The following is a 17,272-nucleotide window of genomic DNA, read 5'->3' as shown; positions in this document are numbered from 1 at the left end:
AAAAGCACAACAAGGCAGGGCGGGTACATGAAACGGCTCGGCGATAGGCTCACTGGAGTGGGCTGGCCACGGTGAGGTGAAGCTCGGCGACGGGGCGGACGCTGTCGCGGCGAGCAGTGGCGGCGCGGCCAACTCTGGTGGTTAGAGGCGACGCGAGCAGACTCTGGTGGCACACAAAGACGAGGCGGAGCTGAGGACTCGGGGAATTGGACGGTGGTTGAGCAGGCACGGCGAATTGGTCGATGAGAGCGAGCTCGACGGCGGCCGCAGAGAGAGCGAAAGGAGGAAGACGGCGGCAGGCTTTCGCTTATCACGGCGAGGGCGAAGCGACGAGAAGCGCCAGTAGCTGCTTGAGCTCGGACACGCCAACAGCTACGTGTCCATGCACGCAGAGGCAGTGCTAGAGGGCGGCGGCTCGCCGGTGAAGCAGCTGGCTGGCTGCTGGCCATGCACTGTAGCGGTGAATCTCTCCTTCTTTTACCAATTGCTCTTGATTTCATATAGCAACTTGAAAATTTCCAAGAATAAAAGTTGTTCAACTCTTCAAGATCTTCAACTTTCCTTTAGGTCTCAAACCCTAATGCACACTGGATCAAGAGATTTTAAATTTTGGAGATGAGATTTGTAATCTGTTTTTAGGGTTTGAAAAAAAATTGTTTTGTTTAAGCAACTTTGATAATTAATTGGTGATTAATTAATTGTCAAACTAATCAACCAAAACCACCATTGGTTAGTACAATCTTTGTACCAATCAATGATACAATGGTTGAAGAAACTTTATTTGAGAAATTCTTTTTAATAATTCCTCCAAAAATGAATTCAAACAATGAATTCCATGACTTAGGCAAAAATGTCTAAATAATGGATTCCATTTCTGAATTCAATTTTTGAGGTGCAAATTTTAGAGGTTTGAACTTGATTTCATGCCCCACACTTGATCCTAGTGTAAGTTACACTCTTTACACTACAATGTTTATTTGGGCATAATCTCAAGTGTTTAAGTGAAATTAAAAAAATAGAAGGTCACAAAGTACCTTGGAAGGATTTTTGGTTCTAGCTCAAACACCACACATATGCATTAGATGGCTAACAAAATAACATTGATTTTAGTTAATGCAAAGCATGGTTAGCTATTATGGATGCTTTCTATGCATGATGATGACATGACCAAGTTTAGTGATGCTTAACACCAGGGGTGTTACACTTGCAACATACGTCTGAAATAGATGAAACATTTTGAACAGACACTTGCAACATTCATGTATAGCTATTGCAATATATGCAACATCCGGGATCTACTTTTGCAATATCCATTTAAAACATTTGCAACATACCTCTGAAATATTTGAAACACTTGAAACATACGTTTGCAATATGCGTTTTTAGTGAAACATCTCCTTACTGATTGGGCGAATTCAGACGAACGACGCGGTGAACTGGTGTGGTAGAGGCGCCCACGCGGCGGATGGGACGAGTATGGACGGGTAGCACGGCGAACTAGCACAGCGGAGGCGGCCGCGTCAAGCGGATGAGACGGCCGCGGCAGGCAAGGCAAATCCGAATGGGCAGGGGCAGGCGGCTGGTGTGGGGTGAATCCAGACGGGCGGGGGCAGGTGGTGTGGGCGGGGTGAATCGTGCGGACGGACGGAAGCATTGTTGGTAAACATATTCATGAAAGATCGTTAACATTTTCACTTATCGATAGGATCCTTGGTTACAGTTGGTAGTAAATGCAGTTTATCATACCCAACCAAGAAAAAACATATGTTTGCTCTGCTCCAATAATAAATAAATCCAGTAGCGAACTAAGTACCTCAATTGGTAGTAGGTACAATGACGACAGCGAGGCGTCTTTAGCAATTTTATCAGTCTTGAAATCTGTCAGTCCAGTCCAGATATATAAACGTCTGCGTTTCAAAAAAACTATAAATCCAGTCTAGTGCACTGCAAATTCTCTTTTTTTTTCGGACCATATTATATGACTCAAAGAATGGCGTCGAATATCCTTAGAAAATTCCCAACAGACCTGAGTGGAAGTAGGGTCGGAGGTCGGAATTAGATTCGTCCCTTTGTTTTTCTCTGGACACAGGTTTGACACGACACAGAGAATACGATTCCAGTAAAAGCAATTGATAGCACGAGGATTCATACTCCTATGCACTACTATAAAATTTATTTTCAGAGAGTCTAAAAATTTTAGTGTCTCCTAAAATATCTACTCAATTTTAAGACAACAACATATTTTAGGAGACAACCCAATAAAACTTGTCTCTGTAAATTACAAAGATGGGTTTCTTAAGTGGGCCTTGTAAGCTTGTCTCTGTAATTCAGTTTTATAGAGATGGGCTTTGTAAAAGCACCGCATGTAAAAAACAAACCTAAGGCCAATAAAGACATCGACAATGCCAACACTAACCAGCCGCATCCTAGCAAACACATCCCCAAAGCCATACTCCCTCTCATATCCCCACAGCCGCCACCTTCCACTGTTCTCCCACCCCAGACTATAACACCCTAAAAATTGCTCTTTTGAAATAAGGTTAAAATAATTTAATTTTGGATTTTTGTGCTCATTAAAACATAGGAAATAAAAATTTTCATGAAATTAAAATTTATTATAAGGTTTAGAAACATGTTTGTGCATACATGCTGCTGCATATTTAATTTGTGGTGATTGGGTTTGATCAAAATTTCAAAAGAATTTGAATTTGATTTTGAAAATTTGTTTAAAAATAAAAGAAAAAGAAAATTTCCCTCCTTCCTTCCTGGCTCAAAGGCCTGCTCTCTCTCCCTTAGCCCAGCCTGCTCCTCTCCCTCATTTCCCCGTGGGCCCAACTCCTTCCCCGTGCGCCGAAGCCCAGCTTCGCACCGGCCCAGTGCAGCGTCGGCCGTGTCTGCCCATTCCCTTCCCCGCGCGGCCCACACCAGGCCGGCCCAGCACCGCGCCGCTCCTTTCCCTCTCTCTCGGTCGCCGACCGATGGGCCCCAGCCGTCAACCGCTTCTCTCACCTCGCGCCGTCTTCCTCCCCGAGTCGGACTCTCCGCCGCCGCCGAGTTGGAGACTGCGTCGCTCACGCCTCCACCCATTGCCTTGTGTCCCAAGTCACTTCCAACCATAAATACCGAAGCCGCCTCGCCTCCTATCCCAAGCCTCGGAGCTGCAGCCGCCTTGCCAAGTCGCCAAATCACCGCGCCGCGTGCTGCAACCCTAGCCGCCGTCCGCCGCCGCTGACCGACTTCACCGCCGTTGAATCGTTGACCAGAGCTCTTCCTGAAGCTGCGCACGACGGTAAGCAAGATGCCCGTACTGTCCGTGCCCTTCCTCTCTCTCTCTCTCTCTTTCACGTTTTAGAGCTCGCCAGAGTACCACCATAGTTTCCGAGCCACCCCATCGTCATCACCACAGTCTCCAGTGCCTTAACTCCTTTGTCGACCTCGCAGATGAGTTCGCAGTAGACTCCGTTGTTGTCCCGTGTTTTTCCCGTGGCTTTTGGATGTCTAGTTTGGAAACCCGAGTGTCGCCGGAGACTCCCTCGCCGTCGACCATGGCGTGCCGCCGTGCCAGAGCACCGCCCCGACGACCCTTTCTCCCCGTATGCCCGCAGCCGTCTATCTCTCCACCGACGGCTCGGATTAGATCGCTGCGTACCGGTTCGTCTTCGGTGCACAGCACAGTATGGACCAAACGCACCATCCGTGTCAGCAGGCCACGCAGTGGTTCACCGTAGACCAGCCACTCAGTGACCGCCACCTATCACCATGTGTACGCCACGCCAGGACCGCGCTGACTATGCGCACATTTTGCTAAAGAGATCCCAACTTTTCTAGAAATCAACCCGCCGTCCTGAGTAGTTCAAAAGTAATTAAAAATATACCCTTCATTTATTTGTTTTGGCCCCTGTGTTTTTCTAAAAACGAGGCCAGGTCCATTAGGCATTTTAAATTCAGTTTTTAATTATTTTTAATACGAAATTGATTCCAAATATTTATAGAATTGCCACTGATATTATTTTATGCGTAGTTTCTCCGTTTTAACTCCGATTTTGACCCATTCAAGTTGCGTTAGATTCGTAATGGAGTAATCTACATGTTTATCTTACTAATAAATATAATTTCAACTTTTAAAATTCGAGGTTAGGTTTAATCTATTATTTTAAAGGAAATCTTGTTTAATTCATAACTTTTTCGTTGTAGCAACGATTAGAGTGATTTTTGTGTCTGTGTGTTCATAGTAACGTGTAGAACATCTTTAAAACCTTTTCACTTGTTGTTTCTTATGTTTGGTGTACTGTTCTAATTTAGATCTATTGTTTGCTTCATGTATGATTGCATGGATGCTTGGGTGATGCTTTTTAGCAACATGGAATCAACGGGGCTAGAGCATTGGGCTATTTTTATGGTGCTCTAGATTCCTCTCCTTAAGGACTTATCTGTAAGTGATTATCCAGCACTTACAGTACAACTGTGAGGGCTACACGGCTCTGGCTTTAGCTCAATATGAGGACCTTTTCTAGCTTGTTAGAGGTTACCTTTATTGGCGTAAGAATGGCTTGTCGAATCAGGTATAGTGCGGTCTCTGTCTCCTTGTGTATAGGCTACGCGTCATTGTGCCATCGGGAAGGGGGGCTCTACATCTGTTTGTCGAGTGAATCTAATGGCCCTAACTTGTTAGATGAACCTTTGAAAGGCTTCATAGTGAACCCTGCCGACCTTCCTTGGAAGTGGGTCAAGAGATTAGCTACCTCGGACGAAAAGGTAAATCACGACTCACAGTAAAAGTGTACAACCCCTGCAGAGTGTAAAACTGGTATATTAGACATGCTCACGGTCACGAGTGGCCTTAGAACTCTTACGGAATAGATGATGAATACTGATGATACTGATGATAAAGATATTCATTAATGGTTAATTGTTTATGCTATTCATTATTCATGTTTACCTAATCATGTGTTTATTTGGGCTTGTGATAAACTTGTTGCTACTCCAATGCTAAAATTGTGACAATTAAAGCTAATCGCAGTTAAACCAGTGTCAGCCTTTTGAGCCTCATGAACCCCATATTATATTTGTTGAGTACGACATGTACTTACGGTTGCTTTACTTTTTAAATCTTTTGAAAAAATCCCGGATGGGTACCAGATTGCTAGTGTTTAGAGGAATTAGGCTTGTGATCAATCAGTTAGTTGTCCCTGTGGAATTGGAGTCTTCACCCGAAGATCGGAGTTGTCTTTCCGTTGTTTGATGTCTAAGGTTATATCCTTTATACTAAGTACGTTATATATTGAGCATTATCTTTCGATATTGCCCTTATTTGTAGCTATATGTGAGATTTAACTTCCTGGGCTCAGATTTGGTATGTATCTTGTTTTGTTCTTAAAACCGGGTGCTACATGGACACCCTCGATCAAAACTTCCCACATCTCGTCTTCTCCACCTTAGCGTCAGGGGTGGCTCACGTGGCCGTGGTCCTCTCCGTCCTCCCCCATCCTCGTGTACGCCAACTTCCTAATCTAGATCCACCATCACCAAGGTGATATATCGTTGCCCTTCTCCCCTCTCACTCTCTCCTCGTAGATCCGCTCTAGAAGCTAAGCTATGCCCCTTTTCCTTTGTCTTTCTTTGTCTTCTCGCAGATCTATGGCAAAGAAGGCACAGACGGACGAATGGCTCTGACCTGCGGTGCAGGCAGTGCGAACTGACAGGTTCGATATGTGGCAGAGATGGTGGGGCAGGTGGATCGATTTGTGGTGGAGATGGCACGGGTGTACATCTGCGAGGCTTGGCGGCGAACTCGACAAGGTCAATTGGCTTGGCAGCGAAGTGGACGGGCTTAGTGGGCTTGGCGATGAACTCAGCAAGCAGTGACTAGCCTCAACGACAGGTTCATTTTGTTTATTTTTTTAATCCATTTCTAGAGGTAGGCATTGTTAGACGCCTGCCTCTAGAGTTCCATTTCCAGAGGCATGCATTGTTAGGCACCGGCCTCTAGAGTTCCATTTACATGGACATGGATCACACCCACCTCTCTAAATCTTTGTTTTATAGTGACTTCATGGTATAGGCAGGCGGACAGGCCGCCTCTGAAAATGCTAAATGATCGACTGTGAAAATCGGTTTTGTAGTAGTGGTGGATTGGGAAGATTGATCCATTGTGTTAATGTTTTTTCCCAAACACATATTATGAGATATAATATACGTATGATCGTGGTAAAGGTATTTTGTATGAACTTCCTTGTATGGCTAGTATAGATATTTAATGGTTTGTTATTAGGTGAGATTAGGGATCCAAGCAAGCTTGTTAAAAATTAAGTCTATTTGTGAGTTTAGAGATAAATCCGCTTTCATTGTTAGGTAATAATACTTACTCATACACTGAAAATTTTGTCTCAAAACTTCAAGGGTTTTGTTTGGCTTTTGTGCTGCACTTTTATGAATACAAGGGGCGTTATAAAATCACATGGGAATGAATATACTACACCACTGATGTGCACATGATAGGTTATGTAGGAGCCATTTGGCAGAGTTCTCAGATCGGATTCTCCTTGACAATCACTATTCTTAGCCAAACAGCAAAACTACGTACAGGTTCTTGTGGAGAGGAGAAAAGAATCACTTTCTTATTTACATTAGAAGCTAAAAATGGATATTCTCCTCACTGCTCTCTATTCAATCTCCACCAAAATCACTTTTCACCTGCTCCGCCATCAAAATCAAGTAGAATCATTTCACCGAAGAACAAAGGAGTTATTAGAGCTCAAAAATAGAGAGTAAAGCTCTGTCAAATCACCCATGGAATTCAGACATACACAGACCAAGATGTGTACGCATCTTCACATAGCTGCTAACCATAGTTTACAGTGCCACAATAACATATAATATGCTATATATGCATAATACAATAGCCTCATCAAAGGGTTATTTATTTTGCAAACCACCATAAATAAACCATCAAAAGAAGGGGCAGGTGTACAAGTCCAACCACAACCACAACCACCGGGTTTCTCCTCCAGTCTTGAGCATTATCCTATATATATCCTATGTGTTGACAAATCTGCAGGTCTTCCTGACCTTGCCGCCGGCAGGGTTTGTGATGTTGCCCATCTTCACCATGGAGTCGGAGAACTGCTTGAAGAAGGCCTCCGGGTCGGCCCAGTACCTGTTGACGGTGTCGGAGGTCGAGTAGCCGGCGATGTTGGACCACATCTCCTGGTCGGAGTTGAGGAGGCCCTCGCCCTTGATGAGGGTCTCGAAGTAGGCGTTGTCGAAGACGGCGGAGGTGTGGCTGTCCATGGCGCTGATGTTGTCGTCGCCGTCGTCCCGAGGGCACACCTCCTTGAGCTTGCTGAGGTACGCCTCGGACGACGGGTTGTACTTGGATATCAGCTCGAAGTCGCCGTAGATTCTGTCCCTGAAATTCGCGCACCTGGCGAATCCGATCGTGTGGGATCCTATGTATATGCACGTGGTAGACATTTATTTATATATTATTAGTCAAGAGTTGGAATCCCGTGTTTGTGCTACGGGGCTTACGCTACCTCCATGCATGTATCCATCAGATGATCAGACTGCAGACTTGAGAAACAAGGACATGTCTCCCTTTAGAACAAACTGAGACCAATAATTCTAGAAAGACGAGTATGCCTTGTATGAAAGCCGAAAATAGCATCTCAGAGAGGCAGAGCTCCTTACCTGCAGATGCAATTTACTGAGCGATGGGACCCACGCTGCAGTGGCTTAGTCCTGGCAGCTCACCGGTCACCACCTCTACGGGACTGCTGTAGATATACGCACTCGTGCAATGGAATAAAGATGGCTTTGAAAGGGGGAAAATCGTGCTTTTGACTGTATAAAACTATAAATAGAAGTACCAGTAGGGAGGAATATTGATTCTCAAATCCCAAAATAAGGTGGCATGCCTTTTCCAAAGAGGAATCAATAGCTGAGAGCGTAGTTTGCGCAGTGCTGTGTGTAAGGATAGTCACCAGGGTAAAATCTGTGTACAAGACTTGGTTAAACATTTGGTATATGAAGCAATGTCGTTTCGACCAGGATACGATTTTTGCTGACACCTAGGTATTTTCACAGGCAGTTATTAATAAAGAGTAGTTGCAAGTAAAAACTTGTGTGGACCTATGCTGGTTATGAACCATAAGTGTAGATACAGCTGCACTAGTGCTATCCTTAAAAAACCGCTAGTGTAAATATATGAACTACATTGGGAAGGTGAGCTCTACATCATTTTGTCAAATGAATTTAGTGGCCCTAACTTGTTAGACGAACATTTGAAAGGCTTCATAGTGAACCCTACCGACCTACCTTAGAAGTGGGTCAAGAGATTAGATATCTTAGGCGAAAGCGTAAATCACAACTCATAGTGAAAGTGTACCACCTCTACAGTGTGTAAAACTGGTATATCAGCCGTGCTCACGATCACGAGTGGCCATGGAACCCTTACGGAATAGATGATGAATACTGATGATACTGATGATAAAGATGCTCATTAATGATTAATTGTTTATGCTGTTCATTATTCATGTTTACCTGATCATGTGTTTATATGGGTTTGTGATAAACTTGTTGCTACTCCTATGCTAAAATTGTGACAATTAAAAGCTAATCGCAGTTAAACCAGTGTTAGCCTTTTGAGCCTCATGAACCCCATGTTATATTTGTTGAGTACGACATGTACTTACGCTTGCTTTACTTTTTAAATCTTTGGAAAAATCCCGGATAGGTACCAGATTGCTAGAGTTTAGAGGAATTAGGCTTGTGATCAACCAGTCAGTTGTCCCTGTGGAATTTGAGTCTTCACCCGAAGATCGGAGTTGTCTTTCTGCTGTTTGCTATCTAAGGTTATATCCTTTATACTAAGTACGTTATATATTGAGCATTGTCTTTCGATATTACCCTTATTTGTAGCTATATGTGAGATTGGACTTCCTGGGCTCACATATAGTGTGTATCTGGTTTTGTTCTTGAAACCAGGTGCTACACGGACACCCTCGATCACAACTCCCCACATCTCATCTTCTCCACCTCAGCGTTAGGGGTGGCTCACGCGGTCGTGGTCCTCTCCGTCCTCCCCATCGTCCTGTACGCCAACTTCCTGATCTAGATCCACCATCACCAAGGTGATATATCACTACCCTCCTCCCCTCTTAGTATCTCCTCGTAGATCCACTCTAGAAGCCAAGCTATGTCCCTTTTCCTCTATCTTTCTTTGTCTTCTCGTAGATCTATGGCAGAGAAGGCATAGTTGGATGAACGGCTCTTACCTACGGCGCAGGCAGTGTGACCTGACGGGTTCGATATATGGCAGAGATGGTGGGGCAAGCGGATCGATTTTTGGTGGAGATGGCACGGGTGTACATCTGCGAGGCTTGGCGGCGAACTCGACGAGCTCAATTGGCTTGGCAGCGAAGTGGACGGGCTTAGTGGGCTTTGCGACGAACTTAGCAAGCAGTGACTAGCCTCAACGACAGGTTCATTTTGTTTATTTTTTTAATCCATTTCTGGAGGTAGGCATTGTTAGACGCCTGCCTCTAGAGTTCCATTTCTAGAGGCAAGCGTTGTTAGGCACCCGCCTCTAGAGTTCCATTTACACGGACATGGATCACACCCACCTCTATAAATCTTTGATTTACAGTGACTTCATGGTATAGGCGGGTGAACAGGCCACCTCTGAAAATGCTAAACGATCGACTGTGAAAATCAGTTTTGTAGTAGTGGTGGTGTTGGGTTCATAAACCCAGGGTCCCTCATGGACCGGCTTCCCAGTAAATGCTCGGCCCAGCAGACGACATTGTGAACAACGCGCAAACTCCTGGGCCAGCCCAAATACCTAAATGACAGGCCAGAAGGGCGATCCAATCTCCGATCGGAAGGCCTGGCCAAGGAGGAACAACGCTCGCTTCTGACTCCGGCCCGCCTCTCCGACCGGAAGGCCTGGCCAAACACCACCTCCAATGCCGACCCACGTCTCCGATCGGGGATGCACCGAACCCCTGCTCTTCTCCGACTGGTGCAGTCAGAGCCGACTAGAACCAACCGACCGAGGATGCTCGCTCGGTGAGGACAAGGAAAAGGACAAAGCATGTAAGGAAGTGCACTCAAAGTCGACTGCAATACCGAGGACCATACCCTACACACCTGTAGGACAGTAATCGACAGGACATGTCAGAAGGGTGCCCTACAACCTTCTAGGCATGCCAGAACCCAAGCAGTATTGTGGGCGCCGACATTTACCCTATAGTGTTGTGGGCGCCATCAACTCCCATACCAGAAAAACACGGTAAGGCTCCCCCACATGCCTATGGACATCAACAATGTTGTGGGCGCCTCATTTACCATACATGGTGAATACAGTAAAACCTCTCACATGCGTCTGACAACAATAGTGTTATGGGCACCTACCATCATCTTGTTCCCGATGGCATGGGCAACAAGACTTAGTAGCATGCGTACTCCCCCTCTCTCTCGCTTGTAAGGCCGTCCCCTTCGTCTATAAAAGGGGATGCACTCTCTCCCAACAAAGAGATCGATGTGTTCACTCACACACAACAACAAAACCACTAGGTTCAAACCTCGAGCACACGCTCAAACACTTAGCGCACAGCAGAGCTCCCGTCACTCTCGGCCCTTCAGACCGGAGTCTGACCGGACCTCTTGCACCCCCCATCTTTCTCCCTTCCATTTGTAACCCCACAACAAACTTCGAGCACCTGGGCTCAGGAATAAAGTCATCGACCTAATCAAACTGGACATAGGGCACGTTGCCTTAACCAGTATAAACCCTGTGTCATTGAGTGCTAGGCCATATCCGACCACAACGTACAGCAAAACTACAAATATTTACGTGTTTGTCACTTTCCGCACTGACAGTTGGTGCCATCCGTGGGAAAGACATTGTACGTTTACACTTTTGGTCATCGGATGGCCCACTTTTCCACCACCTTCGCCATGGCGGGCTCAAGCGATACAACTCGCTTTGGCTCACTAGTGTTCCCCGTACTCCCACCTGTTGGGATATGGGGGCCTCCCGTCTTTGAGCCAACCCAGGCCTTCCTCTTTGAAAGCCTGGACTTCGTCGCCGACCAGCTCGGCATACTGCACCTCCACAAGGAGGCACCCATCCCGGCGTCCATCGGAGGGGTGCCCTCCGTCGGCTCCGGGACTCCCGGCAACTTCAACGATGAGGCGCCTGCGCTTTGTTTCGAGCAAGCACTCTGCTCAAACCCCACTATGAGTAACATACGCTTTGTTATTTACTCGCTATTTACTATCTTTCGCCGATTCCCCAAAGGGACCCCGTTGTCCGCACTGCAACCGCCATGTGACCGGTTCCCCTACGGCATCGCGTCCCCCATGGACGCGTATGCTCGGGGGCTCCGAAAAATGCTGACGCCTCCTCCTATCACATCCGAACTTGTGGGGATGGCGAGCTATGCTCCCACGTGTTTCTACGAACTCGTAGATGATGAGGTTGAGAGTGATGGCTCCAACATCGGTGACGTGGCACCTAGCCACCGTTTGTCCTGGGAGTGTGCTATGGCGGATGCTCTGGGATAGCCGCCGATAGTAGTGGAGTCCTTGCAGACTCACCCCTCCGGACCCTCATGCAGGGGCCCTTGCGCTTGCACAAGAGCATGGCGAGGAGCTACAACAACGGTGGCAGAACCAACCGCCCCCTACACCAGCGCGCTCAGCACAACACGCTGCACCCTGTGCGCATAACCCGACGAGCGGCGCTTGGGGTCACGCCCGCTAGGTCCAGCGCAACATCATGGATGGGGCGAACGATCCCCCATAGTTTGCCCGGGCTGGCCAGAACATCACCGCCGCAGCAATGCTTTTGCGCGGCCTTCCCGAGCCGAACGACCCCCAGGAATAGGCAATCCACCAGAACCTCCGGGCACTGGTGGAGACCGCCACTGTTCAACAGGCGGAGATCTCCGCATCACGACATCGACTCACGGTCTCTCTCCCCACCAGGGGAGTGGAGACGCACCAGATGAATCGCTCCATCTGCTCACCGCTATAGCCGTTGAGCGCGGCATAGGAGGCCACAGCTATGCCTCGACCTGACTTGGCGCCCACTCCACACCGGACGCCTGTGCGCGAGTGGCTCGGGCCGAACCAAGAGGCTCGTAGCATCATCAGCAACTGGCGTCAGGCCTGGCATGATGATGATGTCCATTGGGCGGCCATGAGGGCAGGCGACATAGACCTTGGCCAGACCATTGCGGGGAGCGGTGAAATGCACCCCAGCCATGGTCGTCGGCCGGACGACCGAAGTCCCAGCCCAGATGGCCTAGGAGCATGGGCCTTGGGCCGACGCATCCAGAGAGCGCCATTTCCACAGCGCTTCTGACCCCCTACCAACATCACTAAGTATACCGGGGAGATGAACCCTGGTATATGACTTGAAGATTTCTGGCTCGCCTACCGAGCCGGTGGAGTGGATGATGACCACTTCATCATTCAGTACCTCCCTATCTGCATGGGGGAACATGTTTGAGCATGGCTTGAATTCCTCTTGCACAACAGCATCCGTGACTGGACGGACCTCAAGAGGGTCTTCGTTGGGAACTTCTAGGGGACGTATGTCCACCCTGGGAACTCCTGGGACCTTAAGAGCTACCAGCAGGAGCCCAACGAGCCCCTATGGGATTACATCTGTAGGTTCTCCAAAAGATGCAACTCCCTCCCTAATGTCGTCGACACAGACGTCATCAGCTCATTCCTCTTCGGGACAACCTATGAGTCCCTGATCCAAAAGCTTGGATGCCTGAAAGCCCGTACCACCCGTGACCTGCTCGACGTCACCACAAACCATGCCTCTGGCGAGAAGGTGGTCGGAGCAGTCTTTAATGGAGGCTAGGACAAAGGCAAGTCCAAGCGCGAGGATTAGGATGAGGGCCCCTCAACGTAGAGGGGCAAAAAAACAAGAAAGATCATCGCCGACCGACCAACTCCGCGTTGGTCGCCGTGGCTGATCACACGGGCAAGTAGCCCCAGCAGGGCCTTTGGACCACTTCAACGAGGTCATGGAGAGCCCATGCACCAACCATGCCTACCCTGTCAAACACCTCTACAAAGACTGCGAGCTCCTCAAGCGCTTTCAACGATAGGCCGGTGGGCCAAAGGAAGGAAAATGCAAGGAGGTAGCAACCAAGAAAGGGGGCGTGGTGGGCAAGGATCCGGATAACTGAAGGTCCCTATATGGCGACCGAGGTGATCCAACCAGGCACCTACCGACTGATGGACGACAACGGCAATGTTCTCACCAACACTTGGAACATCGAACAGTTATGTTGTTTCTTCCCTTAAAAATTCGATCTTACCGTCTTTTCACTTAACATTTGCTCCTATAAAGCACCATGGCCCAAACACTTTCACCCCAGGTCGCTCGGGGGCTCCACGGGGGTGCGATGCCACCTCTCTTTTTACTATTATATGATAAATATGTTTTTCCCAAACAAAAGGGTAGTCCCTTCCTTTAATTACCTTACGTAACTTTGCTTTAAATATTCTGACCGATCGCACCCCGCCTCTGCCTACGGTTACGAGTAGCTGAGCCTCGCGGGCCATGCTTAGGCTCTTAAGGTTGGAGCCTAAGGTGTGAATGGGCAGGTGCAAAAAAGAAAAGAATAAAAAACAAAGTTATGCTAAGGTAAAAATAAGGAACGGACGGGACAAGCTTCCCTGAACGAAGTAGTTCCATCACAAAAACAAAATTACTGTATTCATGAATACACAAAAGCACTTTACATAGGGGGCTCCCCCACGACATTATCTTTTACATCTAATAAAGTATTTTTACTCTAAAATCTTCTACTGTGGCTCCTCGGTGGCATCGGCTACCGGCTCAACCGGCGAGGGTAGGGGCTGCTCGTCCTCCGACTGGGCAACGCTCGGCTTAGTCGGAGGTGGGGCGACGTCCTCTTCCGACCCAGGCTCCACGCCATCCACATCCTGGGCGACATCCTCCTGACATGCGCCTTCGGCCATGTCCGCATAGCGAGCATCCATCACCCACTGCGCGGAGACTTGCTCAGCCACCAACTTTGCGTGTGGCAGCAAGCTCTCCCTGAGTGAGTGGATGTCCTCCGCGCTCCAGCCATCAGCATACCTGTTGTAGATGGCGGCAAAGTCTAGATCTGGGTGGTACATCACCAACAAAGTCAACACCCCCAACGTCCCATAGAACAGTCTATTGGTGATGGGAGCCCGAACCTCATCCGGAACCTCAGCAGCCGGATGGCGGGCGCGCTGGTACTTGGCACCGACCCGAAGACCTCCTAGATGACGAGCTAGGCAACATTACGTATCTGGTCAAGTTCCCCTCGAGAACACATCACTCTTCAAAGGACTTGGCTAGCGCCTCTGCAGTTTGGCCAATCGTCGCCTTGGCCATCTCCAGGTCCCGCTCCAACGACTCCACCTTTCCACCTAGCTCTGGAAGAAGGGCAACAAGCTCAAAAGCAAGCTAAAGGAAGAAACCAACACGTCAAAAAGCAGAAAAGGTATGTACCGAGGCAGGTGTTCTCTAGGAGGGAGAGTCCCTCCTCCAGCCGAGTCACCTGCTCACAGAGCCGGGCGTTCACCTCCTTCGTCCCCATCACCTAGCCCCGAAGCATGAGCACTTCCTGGTCGGCCTTTGACCGGGCCTTCCACTCTGACTCCAGGGCCTTCCGCTCCATCTCTGGGGTCTCTAGGGAACTTTGGAACACCACCTCAATGTCCGCCAGGGACTTCTATACTATCGCCTCGATCTCTGCCTAGCAGACCTTTGCCACCTCATGCCCCCGCTCGGCGGTGGTCGCTCGCTCCACCGTGAGCAACTCCACCGCCCACGCCCTGGTCACCTCCGCCGCTCGGTCTTTGGACTCACGACGGGTGGACTCTAGCTCACGCTCGAGCTCGGCGACCTAGGCGTGCTCCATCCGGAGGAAACAGGACTTGCGGCTCGACATCTCCTGTGGACCATACAAAAATGAGAAGCAAGCATGCTGAGGTAACTGATGAAACACCAAGGGGTCAAGGACGAACATAGAAAACTCACCTCTATGACACGAGGTAGGTTGACCGTGACTGTCCGCTGGATGGACTTAACCCACTCCTGGGCCTCCTCAAGCTTCACCGATAGTTGGGTGAGATCGAACTCCATGGTGAATCCTCTCCCTCCAAGCATGTCCCAAAGTTGATCCTCCTACTCATCCCGAAGGATGAACCAAACCTTCCTCGGGTCCTCAAGGTAGGACCACACCAGGTCGGTGGCCCCTAGCCCACTAGAAGGCCCAGCTGATGATCCGACCACTGCCAGCTCCTACGATGGCGCCGGCGGCTATACCTCATCACCTGCTTCACCATCAGAAGGGATCTCCACCACCTCGATTTCATGGACCATCGGCAGGCGTTCTGGCTCCAGCCTGACTGCATCTCCCCATGGTACCTCTAGCTCCGACCGTGAGGGTGAGCCATGCGGCCCTCCACCCGGCAAGGCAGGGAGCCTGGTCTCCCTCTCCTCTACCGCCATAGCCGGTAGAGGAGCGGCCATAAGGGTTACCTCCGACGCGGCCTCCGCCATCACCACTGGGATCGCCGCCAACACTGTCACTGCCACCGCCGCCATACTGGCGACCGACCCGAGGGGTGCCACCCCTAGAAGGGAAGGACCCACCACCACCACCCTTCTCTCCCCACCACTCACCACGGCGCACTGCAAGGTGGGCCTCCAATCCTCCTGCATGGGAGTTGGGGCGATGCTCAGCCCCATCAGCATCCGGTCGCTGTCGAAAAAGTACAAGTCAGTCACACTCCAAAAAACTCAACAGTGAGATCGAAAAGAAACAAAGAAGGCATACCTAGATGGAAGCGGTAGGGCTCTAAAGCCCCAATCCGACATCAATGGGCCCGCCGGGCGAGGACCGCTCCTGGGCCGCGACCCATGCCCCCTCACTTCAACAGGGGGGAGTTGACCCAACTGGCTCCAACTCAGCCCGCGACTCACCACGACCTTCAGCTCGAGGCATGCTGACCCTTAGCAGCTGGCGGGGCATCCTCCCATTGTGGGTCATGCACTGGCACTGGCCCCGATGATGCACGGGTGCGAGCTCACTCTTCCGACCGCCTGGCCTATCCCACCACGCCCACAGTAGGCGAGGACGAGGCCGGTGATGCCTCCAAAGGGCATGGTGACCGTGTCCGCTTTGCCTCCCATTCACCAATGGTGTCTGAGCTCATGGCGTGCTTCCTCAGCACGGGAACGTCGCCGCGCCTCTCCACCTCCTGCTCACCGCTAGTGGATGTGGCCGTAGGATCGTGACGCTCTACCGAGGTCGCAACGACCTCCCAGCCATCCTCCTCCTCTGAGAAGATCACGTCATCGCCCACCTCTATGGGGTCCTCTGACTCGACAATGCTCCTATTTTCCTTGGCCTGCACATGCTGGGCTATCTCCATCTCCTTCTCATGCTTCCGCTGAGCCTCCTTAGCTTTCTTCTTCTTCCTCTCAACTGCCGCCTCCTTCAGGGTGGCTTGCCGAGCCACGCCCTCTGGCCCCTTCGGAAGGTGTGGCCAGGACTTGTAAACTCCAAGTCCCTATAGAATGGACGACTCAGAGAGCGGAGCATACCAAATTGGACTACTTCGTAGCGTTGAGAACTCCGGGCTTTCCATCAAGGGTCTCTCCAGGCCTTAGTTGCAGCACCCGATCAAGATGACTCCATACCTCGTCATTCGCCAGCTCCTCCGGCGACGCACAATCGAGGTCCATCGGGCCACTGTACATCCACATTGGCCGCGTCCTCTCCACCAGTTGAGCAACCCAATGATGGAAGAATGTGTGGAACACCCGCACCCCATCAAGGCCACACCGCACGAGCTTCTGGAGCTCCACCTCGATAATCTCCACCTTCTTCTTCTGCTGGCAGGTGGGGCCCCATGACTAGCTCTCTGGCCTCCTGCCGGTAAAAGGTGGGAACGGCACCTCCTCTGGGTTCCTGATGTAGAACCATTCCTTGTGCCACCCTCGATTAGAATCACAGGGGGTGTACGTGGGGTACGAACCCGACGCACTTGGTTTCTTCTGCATCGTGAAGCCCCCACCGGCGTGATCATGAGCGGCTTCCCCTTCGACAAAGCTTGCCTAGAGAACATCTACCAGAAGAAGTCCACATGTGGCTCCATCCCAAGGAAGGCCTTGCACATGGTGACAAAGTCGACGATATGCAGCACCCCAGTCGGATTGAGGTGCTGCAGCTCCAGGCAC

The 17,272-nt window shown here is 49.8% G+C and overlaps 1 protein-coding gene across 1 annotated transcript; it reads right to left on the bottom strand.

The window, feature by feature from the left end:
• Nucleotides 1–7,035: 7,035 nt before the first annotated feature.
• LOC136523746 (peroxidase 11-like) lies at nucleotides 7,036–7,473 on the bottom strand. Its single transcript, XM_066517321.1, has one exon. The coding sequence runs from the start codon at nucleotides 7,471–7,473 to the stop codon at nucleotides 7,036–7,038; it is 438 nt and encodes a 145-aa protein (XP_066373418.1).
• Between the last annotated feature and the right edge of the window lie 9,799 nt (nucleotides 7,474–17,272).

The sequence above is a fragment of the Miscanthus floridulus genome, chromosome 18 (genome assembly GCF_019320115.1).
Source record: "Miscanthus floridulus cultivar M001 chromosome 18, ASM1932011v1, whole genome shotgun sequence".
In the NCBI taxonomy this organism is placed as follows: Eukaryota; Viridiplantae; Streptophyta; class Magnoliopsida; order Poales; family Poaceae; genus Miscanthus; species Miscanthus floridulus.
This window is presented reverse-complemented; position numbering and strand designations above follow the sequence as displayed.